This window comes from Strongyloides ratti (assembly GCF_001040885.1).
Source record: "Strongyloides ratti genome assembly S_ratti_ED321, chromosome : 2".
Classification (NCBI taxonomy): Eukaryota; Metazoa; Nematoda; class Chromadorea; order Rhabditida; family Strongyloididae; genus Strongyloides; species Strongyloides ratti.
In genome coordinates this window covers 4,714,740-4,728,976 of record NC_037308.1, presented here as the reverse complement: position 1 = coordinate 4,728,976, position 14,237 = coordinate 4,714,740, and the positions used below count along the sequence as shown (strand labels likewise).

At 19.6% G+C, this 14,237-nt stretch overlaps 4 protein-coding genes across 4 annotated transcripts; 3 read left to right on the top strand and 1 right to left on the bottom strand.

Moving 5' to 3' along the window:
- Positions 1 to 331: 331 nt before the first annotated feature.
- Positions 332 to 1,312, top strand: SRAE_2000151300 (Serine racemase; the record flags this gene model as incomplete). The annotated part of the gene is made up of 2 exons (XM_024652475.1): positions 332 to 920; positions 972 to 1,312. The coding sequence occupies 2 exons, from the start codon at positions 332 to 334 to the stop codon at positions 1,310 to 1,312; spliced, it is 930 nt and encodes a 309-aa protein (XP_024506047.1).
- Positions 1,313 to 1,458: 146 nt separating this feature from the next.
- On the bottom strand, positions 1,459 to 5,596 carry SRAE_2000151200 (Collagen type IV alpha-3-binding protein; the record flags this gene model as incomplete). The annotated part of the gene is made up of 7 exons (XM_024652472.1): positions 1,459 to 1,722; positions 1,783 to 1,985; positions 2,078 to 2,360; positions 3,688 to 3,900; positions 4,086 to 4,418; positions 5,289 to 5,530; positions 5,581 to 5,596. 7 exons carry the CDS (start codon positions 5,594 to 5,596, stop codon positions 1,459 to 1,461), a joined length of 1,554 nt encoding a protein of 517 aa, XP_024506046.1.
- A 1,486-nt stretch (positions 5,597 to 7,082) lies between these two features.
- Positions 7,083 to 8,632, top strand: SRAE_2000151100 (Mothers against decapentaplegic homolog 3; the record flags this gene model as incomplete). The annotated part of the gene is made up of 3 exons (XM_024652471.1): positions 7,083 to 7,178; positions 7,246 to 7,963; positions 8,013 to 8,632. The coding sequence occupies 3 exons, from the start codon at positions 7,083 to 7,085 to the stop codon at positions 8,630 to 8,632; spliced, it is 1,434 nt and encodes a 477-aa protein (XP_024506045.1).
- A 947-nt stretch (positions 8,633 to 9,579) lies between these two features.
- SRAE_2000151000 (Hypothetical protein) lies at positions 9,580 to 10,053 on the top strand (the record flags this gene model as incomplete). The annotated part of the gene is made up of 2 exons (XM_024652470.1): positions 9,580 to 9,663; positions 9,745 to 10,053. 2 exons carry the CDS (start codon positions 9,580 to 9,582, stop codon positions 10,051 to 10,053), a joined length of 393 nt encoding a protein of 130 aa, XP_024506044.1.
- Positions 10,054 to 14,237: the final 4,184 nt, after the last annotated feature.

The following is a 14,237-nucleotide window of genomic DNA, read 5'->3' as shown; positions in this document are numbered from 1 at the left end:
AAGAAAAGTTTTCTTCTTTTATTATATTTGATTTATGTTTTAAAAAATTGATTTATTTTTATGTTAAGTAATCTTATCAGGAGTGCATAATATTATATATAAATGCGTTATTAATTGATTATCAATTAGAAACGCTTAGTTTATTTTTGTCATTTTATATAAAATTGCAACTATTTGTTTGTAATCAAATAGTTGGATTATTTTATAAGATATAATAGTATATATTGTGATATTTCTGAAGATTATAGTTTGTTTCTTATATTTTTCTTTTCTATTTTCTTTCATTAATGACATTTTTTTTAGTGGTTAAGGTAAAAAAGAAGTAAAAAAAATGGTTTCTGAAAAGATATCGTTAAATGATATTATAGATGCAAGTAAACGTCTTGGAAATGATATTATTAAAACTCCAATTATTCAAAATGATTATATTAATAAATTGACGGGAAAAAATTTATTCTTCAAGTGTGAAAATTTTCAAGTAACAGGTTCATTTAAAGCTAGAGGTGCATTGAATGCTGTTAGAAAAGCTATTGAGAATCATCCTATACAAGGATTTTTAACACATTCCTCTGGAAATCATGGAACAGCTTTAGCATGGGCTGCCTCAAAAGAAAATAAACCATGTATTGTTGTTATTCCACAAAATACTCCACAATTTAAGAGAAAAAGAATTGAAATGTTTGATGCTAGTTTAGTTTTTGCTGATAATACTATAAAAGGAAGAGAGGAATGTTGTAATGAAACTCAAAAAACAACAGGTTATTTTGTTGTCCAACCATTTAATGCATTTGAAGTTATGGCTGGACAGGGAACTTTAGCAATAGAAATTGATGATGATGTACCAAATTGTGAGGCTGTCCTTGTAGCTGTTGGTGGTGGAGGTCTCGTTTCTGGTATCTCTACATATTTTAAAGAAAAAGGTAAAAATATTAAAATTTTTTGTGTTGATGTTGAGGGAAAAAATCTTCAAGATAGTGTTACAGCAAAAAAACGTTTATGGGAGGATGATGGTGCATCATTAAATACAATTGCTGATGGTATTAGAGTTAAAGTTGTGGGTGAAAAATGTTTTGAACAGGTTATACAGTATTGTGAATCAGATGTCCTGACAGTTAATGATGAAGAAATTAAAAATGCTATGAAAATTATTTATGAAGAGTTAAAGATTGTCATTGAACCAACTGGTGGAGTAACATTTGCTGGATTATTAAAATATAAAGATACAATTTTGAAAGATATAAAAAATATTACATTAATAGTTTGTGGTGGTAATATATCATGTATTGACATTTCAAAATTCTTTTCATCATAAAAAATAATTTATAAATATATATTTTTTTATTCATATTTTTCATAAAAATGAATGTTAAAAAATTAAGATAAAAACTATAAAAAAGAAAAAAAAAATATTTTCTTTTTACAAAAATTTATAAATTATATTTCAATATTTTTTTTGTTTTAAATTATTAAGTTCTCTGATTTAATTTTACCCTCTACATATGAAGTGAATTGTCTTAAAAATTTTGGATATTCTCTTTTATAAACTTGCATAAGTGGAGCTTTTGGAAGCCAACCACCTGGATTTACCTGAGCTACATACACTACCTTAACTGCAACATCTTTTCTAGATAATTGATCAATAGGTTTATCTTTTGTAAGAATGATCGTCTGACAATACATAGCTATTTTTAGGCCTACACGTACTGCTGAAGATGATGTCATCTGAAAATTTATATAAATTTTTAATATTTATTTTAATATATATATATATATTAAACATACAGGAACATCTTCACGTTCTATATCATGATTACATACAATATATGCATCATAACAATCTTCATCTTTAAATTCACTAACATTCCTATAATGTGACCAAAATAATGATTCTCTCTGAGCAGATGGCCAAATTCTTTTATGTAACTGGTGAATGATAGCAAGATCAGGAGATACTTGTTCAATTAAAGTTCCTTTAACTAATGTATCTAGAAAAATAAACAATAAATATAATATATAATATATATATATATATATATATATTTTTTTTTTATAATAATAATAATTTATTATAACATACCATCCCATTCTTTTTTATATTCAAATTCATAAAAATATTTTAAAAATTCTTTAGCAGTAACACCATTAACATAATGATATGCTTTTAATGGATCACATATCATTCCATCAATCTCCATATCCATCTTATACATTTTCATAGGACCAGAATGAGTAAATAATTCCCATTTTCCTTCATCAACAGACTCCCTGGCTGCTGTTAATTGTTCAAGTGTTATTTTATTAACAATTTCCCATAATGAAGAATTAGTATCATTTATTTTATTTGGCATCTGATTATTTACCTATAATATATATTATTTTATCTTAAAAATGTTAATTTTTTTTTTTAAATTTTATAAATAATTATTCATGAATATATAAATAAATATAGTTATATATAACATTTGTATTTTTTAAATGAAAAAAAAAAATAATTAACATTAAATTTTTAATGTTTACATAAATAATATATATATATATATATTAAAAATGTGTGAATGAATAGATTTTATGATGACAAAAAAAAAATAATCATTTATACACAGTTAAAAAGAATGATCAATATTATGTAATGGATAGTAGAGGTCATTGATAAGATATATGTTCATGTTTAAAATATCATATACATTTTTACCTATAAATTATATTTATTGTAATAGAAATGTTTTGTATCATCATTCAATATAAATTTTTGATTATAAAATTGGATTAAATTTTTGCTATAATCCATATAGTATATATATATATATATTTAAAATTAGAAAAAGGGGGAAACAAAAATAGATAGATAGATATATATATATATAATATAAGAAAAAGAATACACTTAAGTTTAATATAATTATTTATGTATGTCAATACAAAAATATGAAAGAAAAAATGTAATTTATGAGTTTTGTATAAATCACATTAAAATATGTTTGGTAAAAATTACCAAAATTTTAAACAAAAGTTTTATTATAAATTTTTTATTTTTATTTCTTTTAAAAAATTTTTTATTATAATTGTTTATTTCATTTTTATTTATCTATCTTATTTTTAATATATTTTCATTTTTTAATTAATTTAATTTGACAATAAAAATAAAATAATTATATTTAACAACTATTAAATATTAAATGTATTTTTTTTTTTGATTAAACTATTTATAATAAAAATGATGTTAAAATAAAATAAAATATAATTATTTTAAAAGTGTAGGAGAGAATAAAAATATATTCATAAAATAGTATTATATATAAATAATATTTAAAATATTTTAAGTAACTATAAGAGATGATTTTGATAATTTTATACAATCTAATATATTATTTTATAATATTAAAGTTTTAGATTTAAAATATTATTAAAATCAATGAGATTTTATCATTTTGTTTGAATAATTTTTGTCATACACCTCTATAAAATTAATTATTTCTAAATTATATTATTCTTTATATCAATGTTTGTTTATCTATCAGCTAATCAAATATTACTCACATTTATATTATCAAAAATTCCAGAATAATTTAAAATTTTTCAACTTATAATATAGGATTAATGTCAAATCAATTTATTTTTATCTAATCATTGAAATAAATGATTTGATTAAGAAAAAAAAAATTTTTTTTTTTAACTCAGTAAACTTACTTTGGTTACATTTTCTTTACAATTATTTGTATCTTTGAGATTTGTACAATTAATTCCAGTTTCTAATTGACCTTCATTTTCCTCTCCATCACTATTGAAGGTATGTGTATCAAAAAATTCATCCTCTGTATCAGAGAATACTGATAAGGAAGATGATGGGTTTTGAATTGTATTGTTGAGTATATTTTTTATTGGTGTATTTATTGTTACTTCCTACAAATATATATTATATACATTATTACATACAAAATTTATATGATAATTAAAATAAAAATATATATTATACATATGTGTACTATTAATATATATATATATATACATACATATTTTTTTTTATTACCATATGTAAAAATAAAAATAAATAATAAATAAAAATATTATATATAATATACACCCACCTCATTATTATCATTAGTATCATTTTTACCATTTTTACAACTCTTATTATTATTATTATTAATATTTTCCCGTTTTTGACAATTTTTAGTTACCTCATCAACCATATTTGATAAAAGACAAAGGTTCTCCTTAAAGTCAACTATTTCATTTTTTAGATTGTAAATAAATGGTATTTGTTTATTTGTCTCTTTAGAATACTCAATGACAAAATTTATTAACTCTTCTACATGACTTTGTAAATTACAAAATTTTAATGATACATTACTTTCATGTGCTGATAATTTTTTCATCATATCCAATGTATTTTTTATATCCATTGAGAACGGCACATCCTGTAAATGTATATATTTATTAAAAAAAAAAAAGTAGTTATTATTCATTAAAATATTAACATTATGTATATATAAATATTTATATATTATATTAACACATTTATATTATACATTACAATATTCAGTAAATAAAAAAAAAAGCAAAAACAAACTTGAAAAATAATAATTATATATTTCTTCCTATTTTCTTTTTTTAGTTTTTTTTTTTTTTTTTTACTTCAAATGTGATATGCATACAAAAATATTCTATTAATAATTTTTTTTTTTAAACATTCGAAATTTACTATTTCAATTTATATTAAAATATTTTATGTATATATAGTAAAATTTTTACCTTTCAAATTATTATTTATTTTAATTGTTCAAGAACTACATAGTGTAAATTCATTGAATATTTAAAAATGTATGTATAAAATTTTTTAACAAATTTTTGTTAATTCATTTTTAAATTTTTTTTTTTTTCTATTTTTAAAAATTATTGAACATAAATAGATGAAATTTGTTACTACAAGAAGAACACTATTTTTGAACACCATCCCATAAATATATATAAATTACTTTCTAACAAATTTTTTTTTTATATAAAAAGAAAGTTAATATATATATGTTATTATTATTAAGTAAAAAGTTTTCTTAATCTAAATATTTTGTTCTACATTTTTTGTTATTTCCTCTCTTATTAAGAAACAAAAAAATATCTAAGTCTTAACAATTCTATTTAAATTCTTATTATAATTATTTTGTAAAAAAAAATTTTTTTATATGCCTTATATATTATTATTTTTATTTCTTTTTTTTTTATTTACGTTATTTGTTATATATATATGTATATATAAAATATATAAAAATAAATTTTTTTATTAAACTAACCACATTATTAGGAACCTCATTCTTCCATTCTATTTCTTTTTTTTTTAAAAAATTTGGACCATTATATGGACCAGCCTGTTCATTTAAATATTCTACCCATAAATTACGTTTACTTTCATCCTCTGCTTTTAAATACCAAATAGCACCATTTAATGCTATCTCAAAATTGTGTACATCAAAACGATCTGGACGTATAAGGGCATTTGCCAATGACATCGAACCTCTTATACCATATTTCATTTCTGATTTAGATTTAAAATAATACAATACACCATCAGAAACAACAAAATACCTCTCCTGCCAACCATTTAAATAATTTGTCCATTTTATAAGAATACCCTCCATCTAGTTTTTATCTTTCTTTTTTTTTTCTTTCTATAAAACTACAACAATTATAAAATAAAATATATGTCTCTTTTTAAAATTACAAGAGGGGTAAAAATTTTTTAATACAAAAGTATGTTAAAAAAGATTATAATAAAAGAAAAGTAAAACTTATTATACTTAAAAAGTTTAATAACTTTACAAAATCATTAAAAAAAAAAGTTTTGTTGTTATATAGATTTTAAGAATACTATTTTATAATTAAATACTTAAAAGTAACTGGGAATATGATATTATAAAAACTTTATGGTAAATAATATTATTATAGTAAAAAAATATTAGTTATTAGTTAAAAACTTACATATTACGTTTGAAAAAATATTATAATTTTAAAATGTATTTTGTTAACTTATTATATAGTGCTTATAGATAAGAGCACCTATTTATATATATTCTATTATCTTAAAATTATTATAATTATAGTATATAATGTAGAAAAAATGTATTGATAAAAATTTTACAAGGTAAATACTCTTTTATTTGTAAATTATAAATTGCTATTATATTATCATAATAAAAATAATTTTCAAATTTTTGGTATATATTGATAGATAGAATGATATTATATTAATTTTTATAAAAGAATATATTTTATATATATGGATAAAGAATTAAAAAAAAGTATAATACTATTACAATAATAATAATAATAATATAAATAAATAATATGTAAGGGGTAAAAATAAAATATTTGTAAGAGTAAAAAAATTGATTTCTTAGGTAAAGTTATATATTTCTTAATCATACGTTTTTCTCTACTCTAATATTATAATTTATATATATATATATATATTATTCTTGTTATACTTTCTCTTTTATAAATTTTAAGCTTACAAATTTTTATTTATGATAACAGGTTATAATCTATGTGTTCTATTTTTATAAAATATAATGAAAAATTATACATCATAAGATATGAATGCTATTTGATATCACTTTTTGATTATTAAAATATATATATATATATATATATAAGTTTTAATTATAATACCTTAAATAAAGAAACTTTTATTATAAACATTTTAATTAACACTTCTCCACAAAATGTATTTACAAATATATAATTATATAAATATATTTTGTATATATTATTCATTAAAGTTATTTATATAGGAAGTTCGAGGCCTATCGATTGTGGGAGAAAGACTAACTGCTTTGATATGTATTTTTCTATATATCATTGTAGTTTGAAGAGAGTACTGACAAAATATCTTTAAACTTTTTTTTTTTATTATTTTTTTTTAACTAAATTTTTATTTTATCAACAATAATGAGAGTAGTTTGATATTTATGTATTGGACCACACTGATATAATAATTACATTGAAATAATATATTAATACAATTTTAATAATCATAAATTTTATCAAAAAACTTAATAGCATATCTATTATTTATAGATGCTTTTATAATGAAAAATTTCATTGAAAATGCATTTTCTGGTTCTTGGAAAAATCTTCAAAAAGAAATAAAAGTTGGTGATATTTATTTTGGTGCTCCAGGAGATGTAAGTATAAATAATAAAAAAATATATATTTTATTTACAATCCTTATTTATCTATTTTTTTTTATAGAAAACTAAAACAGTTGATAGGGCATTAAAAGCATTATCAAGGTTAATACAAGATTCACATTGTTCTATAAAAGCATATGAAAATATTATTAGAAGAGGAGATTTAGAATCACCATGTATAATTGTTCCAAAAGTACCAAAGTCTTTATCAAAAGGTCATTTTTTTGATTGGAATGAACAAAAATTATATCCACATTATGTTGCATGTAGATTATTTCGTTTTCCTGATATGAATGATTATCATCAATTAATACCATCATATCGAAGGTGTAAGGCACCGTTTAATAGAAAAAGTAATCATGTATGTATAAATCCATTTCATTACAATTCTCTTAGACGTCCTAAATTACCACCAGTAAGGATACCAAATAAAATTGCTTCACAAGATTATCAACAACAATATAAATCTAATGATAGAATTAATATTGATACCTCAGTACAAACTTTAGTTGATGCAATGGAAACTGATGCATATACACATCATGATATGATTCCTAATACAACAGTTTATTGTGATATGACATTAGATGATAGAATTCGCCAATTAGTTGATTCTTATAATTATGCTGGTAGTGATACAACAACAGAAACAGGATCTATATCTGGATCATATCAAAATGATTATACATCAAATCCAGGTTCACAAGGATACTTATCAGATGATATGGATAGTGAAATAAATTCACCATCAAATGAAACAGTCAAATCATTTGATGATGGTATGAATAAAAAAAAATTTTTATTTTTTAATATTTATATTTTTTTAAGATCATATTAATGTACCATATACAGAACCAGATGCTTGGTGTTCAATATATTATTATGAAAGAACATTACGTGTTGGATCACATTTTCAAGGAAAATCTCCATCAATAGTTATTGATACAATGTACTTAACAAAAACTGAAAGTCATATGGCATTAGGAGCATTTTCAAATGAAATGAGATCAAGTGAGGTAAAAGAAACTCGTGAATCAATAGGGAGAGGTATACGTTTATACTATATAGCTGATGATATATATGTTGAAAATTTGTCTAATCATTCTGTATTTATTCAAAGTCCAAATTGTAATATGAGGAATGATTGGCATCCAGCTACTGTAGTTAAAGTACCACCTGGTTGTCATTGTAATATGTTTAGTTATAGTAGATTAGCTTCTCTATTAAATGAAGCAGCTAAAGTTGGTTATGAAGCCGTATATTCATTAACAAGAACATGTACTGTAAGATTATCTTTTGGAAAAGGTTGGGGTAATGAATATAAACGTCCAACAGTTGCTTCAACACCTTGTTGGTTAGAGATTCATTTACACGGTGCATTAAGATGGGTTGACAATGTACTATCTCATATGAATTCCCCTGAGATGCGGGTTAGCAGCTTTACATAACCCTATTATGTATAACAATAACAACAAAAAATTGATATTGTAAAATATAAATATTACTTCTACGATCTACATTCTTACTTTCTATACATTATATATATTATATTTTTATGAAACTTTTAGTATATACCAGTGAAAATATAAAAGATGGTACCAAAAAAGAAAACATTCTTCATAATAACCATCATTTCTTAATGATATCAATAAAAGAAACTTTTATAGGATTTTAGTTATTTTTAGCTCAAAAAAAAAAAAAAGAATAATTATTGTTTATAAATATAAAGCAATGACTAATAATTAACAATAATGAATAGAAAAAAAATTTAAATATTAAGAAAAAAAAAATAAAATAATAAAACGGATAATGAAAGGAATTTTAGAGTGAAAAAAAAAATTTAATTCATAAAAGATTTTCTTTCTATATATATATTTTTTTTAAATTAAAAAAAAATTAATAATTATTATGTGTATAAATAAAAAAATACCTCTTGATAAAATTTTCTATTATCATTACTATTATTTTTTTTTAAATCATTGCACTATACTTTTTTTTTTCAAAACAATTATAACAGCATGATGTTAGTAAAAAAAAGAAAAATGTTACAAGTGATTTAGAAAATTTCTTTTCTACTTCATTACATTTTGTTTTTCCAAAATTGAGTATATATATAATATATGCGATATATTTTTATTAATAAGTTATATTTATATTTTATGATATAATGTATAATAGTTATATAAAATTATTATTTATTATATATTTACTTTTTTTATTACTAATATTTTCAAGATGTTTTGAAGGATTTAATAATTTTAGTGAAAGAAATTATTATAATGTTAATGATAGAAATCAATCAGTAAATAATGTTTTAACATCTGGCTTAGAATGTTATTATTGTACATATTCATTACAAAATTCAAATAAAATTCCTCAACTTCAAAAAAATCATATGGATTATTGTTTATCAAAATATAAATTGAAAGAGGATATGAGACTTCGGACACCCTGTGCAATACATGAAAATTTATGTATGGTAAGATTATAAACATTTTTTTTTTATAATATTATAAAATTAATTTATTATTTTTTTTTTATTTTGTCTTTATTTTTTAAGAGTGTTATAAAATTTGTAAATAATAGAATTGTTGACATTGAAAGAGATTGTGTTAATAGTTGTACTCAACAATGTTTTGAAACTGGATATGGAATTACAGTTAAAAGGTGTATAAGATGTTGCAATACAAGCCTTTGCAATGATTTTTCTATTGATGAAATGGATATTATCAAAATAAATCTTTTCAAAGTGAATAATAGAAATTTTAATTTCAAAAAATTTGAAATGAATAAAATAATTATTATATTTTTTATTTTTATCTCATATTTTTTCAATCTTATATCACTGGAAGTTTTTTCTTTATTATAAAAATTATTTATAATAATTAATCTTTTCTTATACATAAATTTTTTTTTTCTATATAATTTTCTCTCTCTCAAATTTATCATAAACAAAATTTCATGATTTTAAATAAACAAATACATCTTTAAATAAAAAAAAAAATAAAAGAAATTAAATTTTATTGTTTTTTTTTTGCTAAATAAATTGTATTTCTATTTTATCAAAAGAAAAAAGACAAAAGATATATTAATAAAATTTTTTTTTTTTTTACAAATTATAAATAACTTACTTATGTTCTATTAACTATAAAAATAACACAAAACATTTTTCAACCATATTATTATTATTATTTGACAAAGTTTAATATTATAATAATTCAATAAAAAAAAGATATATATAAAGGTATAGATTTTTTTTTCTTTAAAATTAAATTATAAAATATTTTTATTGTATTAAAAAAAATTAAACCTTCTATTTAATATATTAAAAATATGTTTTTATTTTAAAGTTATCTAAATATATTGAATAACATAAAAATGTGATAATAGGAAAAAAGATATCATAAAATTAAAGCAATAAAATTTATAGGATTAGTTAAAAAAAAATTTATCTTTTTTTTTCTACCATTAAAAAATTAAATTTTTTGGATATATATATATATATAATTACATATATTATGAGTATGAACATGAATTGAGAAAATGTAGAAGAAATACCTGAGGTAGGTGTTGATATCTAGTTAATCATTCTCAAACTCAATACTCCTCATTTTTTCAATCTAACCTCAATGTTAAATAACTTAAAAGATGATGATCAATCGTTATTAGTAACAATATCTGTTAACAATTTACCAATATTTTAATATCTCTTTATAATACTCCAGATTCTTACTTTTAATATAATTTTTCATTTTTAAAAGACATCCCATTATTAAAATTTTTAACTATCTTTATAATAAATTGTTAAGGTAAAACCCATATTATTATTTATTGTTCTTTTCAAAAAGGATAAATTTTTTTATCATTACATAACTTTTTTTTTTATCAAATTATTATTCCTATATTTCATCAATTTTTTTTTTTAAAGAAATTATTTTATTATAAAATAGTACTATTTTAATTGTAAAATTTTTTTTTAACATAAAGATATATAATATCATTCTTGTTGTGATATATGTATTCTTTAAAGCTATTTTTAATTGTTACATATCATGACATTATCTGCATTTTTTAAATTTTTTAAGAATACTACAAAAAAAAAGGAGAGAAAAGAATGATAATAGGATAAGATGATATGACAAAATTGATGTTTTTAAAAATTAATTAGGTACCTTTTATTTGCCTACTCTCATTAACTATTTCACCTTCATAAAATATGATAAGAAAAGATATTATTGAAATATGATTAAATTAAGGTAAAAAAAAAGTAAAGTTAATGTTTATGGTTAATTAGTTAGAGTATTAAAATTATATATATTGTTAATAATAATAGTGAAAGATATAATTTTGAAAATATGTATATATTTTTATTCAATTTTCCATCAATACCTGTGTGAAATATTTTAATATTAATATTTTATAATATGACAGTCAAAAGATAAAAAAAAAATTTTGTTTTTTTCTTTGATGATTAACTTTTTTTTTTTGTTACAATTTTCAAATATATATTTATTGATATAAATATATTATATATGTATTCAAATATGATATAAAAATCGTAATTTATATATGGGAAAAGTTTTACCAATTGTAGAAAAAAAAAAAAGAAAAAATGTATAAAGAAAGAGAGTGTTTTAAACATAGATTTATATTGAGATGAGAAAAAAAGTATAATTATAAGATGACAAAATAATTTCCTCCTTCTATTAATAGAAGTTCAATTGTGATAATCAGTTCATTTTGTTAAAAATGATATGGTAAATGATAGTATTTTTTATTTTTATAAAATAATATATTATATATTTAACTATCATAGTTTGTTTTGGTCAATTAAGTGAAAAGAAAACTAAAAATAGATAACTTTAGCTTTCCTCCTAAATTTTGGTTCTTCTTTTTTAACTTACTTTTTGAAAGCTTCATTTTGTGCTTGTTGTAAAAATTTTAAGAAAGAACTTTAAAAAAAAAGGAAGAAAAAGAAGATGAATAAAAATGAGTGAAAATGGGTATCACATTTGGTTTTCTTCTAAATATGTTTATATACTTTTAGTTTAGTTTTTCGAGCTTGTAATATTAGGGAATTGTTGAAGATAAAAGGAATTATTTTTATATTTTAAAGTTATTCTCTCTTTTTTATTAGATTTCATACTTATACCCCCTATTGTGGTTATATATTTTAGTAAAAAAAAATTTTAATAAAATTTTAAATTATATATATATATTTTTTTTTTGGTATAAAAGTAACTATTATTAATTTTTCATTATTTTTAATTTGATCTTAAGAGGAGAAATTATTGTGATGTATGAAGTATGAAGGAGGTAGAAAAATTAATCATTAAAATATTAACAATATTAATTGATATATTATTTTATGTGTGATATTTTAATAATAATTGTTTATTTTAATGATTCTAAAATTATTATTTTTAAATGAATATTTAAAAATATAAATATTATAATTTATGCTTTATTTCTCTATTTTTAATAAAACCATTATTCTTTCACTATATAACCATTAAAAATATATATATATATGGGTTATAAGATAATTTTAGTATATTTTAGAATAAAAATTATAAGGAAGAGTGTATTGTTATGGAAAGTAAATTCTCTGATACATTTTATAGTATAATGATAAAATTTAAATAGAAAAGTTTAATCATATTATATATGGTAGGATTGTCCTGACAAAATTATATTTAACATTGATAAATGAGGATAATTTAGATGATTTGATAGACAAATTTTTTTTTATTAGATGATGGTGGACGGGCTAAGAGATATATAGAGAATATTTATCTTTTGACGTTTTTCTTATTGTCCCTGAAAATATTATAAAAGAAATCATCAATAGATATTTATTATTATTAAAGGATTATCTTTTTTTACATGATAAATATGTATATATTTTAAGAAAATATCTTATAATTATTTTTATTATATATTTTATCATAATAGGTTAAATAATTTTTAATTATATTTAATTAAAAAAAAAAACCTTTATATTATTATTAACTACCAATTTTTTTTTATCATAAACATCAATTTATTCTAAGTGTATTTTTTATTGAAGAACATTTCGTGATAAAAAGATTTTATTTAATAACATCACCTTCTTACACTTAATATTATATATTTAGTTGTAAAAGTTTTAGCAATTTAATAACTATATATAGAAATTAAATATATTAATGTATATATTTAACTTGCATATAGCATTATGATTGTCAAAAAAAAGTTTTCTAACTTATTTTAACATTTATTTCCTCATTTACTTATTTATTTATTTATTTATTCTTTTTTTTTTGTAAAATTAATTATCTATTAAAAAAGAAAAAATAATTTTATATATACATATATATATATATATATATTTTGGCAAATTTTTATATAATCCACCCTCATAAAAAGAACTCTTGGCATATGTGATAGGATGAAAGATTAAAAAAATATCATTTAATTGCACATTTAAAATCACAAACAATCACAAAAAATGTCTATATAATTTATCAAGATATATATATATATATATAAATATCATTTAATCCTTCTCATCTCCTATCAATGGTGTAGTCGCATAGAAAGATATTTTCTTAATGTTATTATATTTAAAAGAACATTAAGTTTAAGAATGAAAGTTGTACTAGGATTCTTAGACAAAAAAAAAATCTTACTTTAATAATTTTATTTCTCTTTATTATTATTATTATTTTATCATATTTATAATATATATATTTTTTGTCAATTTATTAATTAAAATGCCTATCATTTAGATAGATGTATTTCATTGAATATTTGATGTAAAGTTTCTTCAAAAAACCATTTTATTATTTTATCAATAGTTATTGTTACAGGGATTAGGGAACGAGTTGGGGGAAGAAAAAGAATCATCTTAGTCTCTTATAATTTTGATAGTGTGATAACTTCCACACTGGCAAGAATGGTAAAATAAGATTCAGAAGATATTTGTAGTTAAAGCTATATAAAAGTGAGTGAATTGTTGTATATATATATATATATATAAAGTTAACCATTAAAATTATTTATATATAGAGA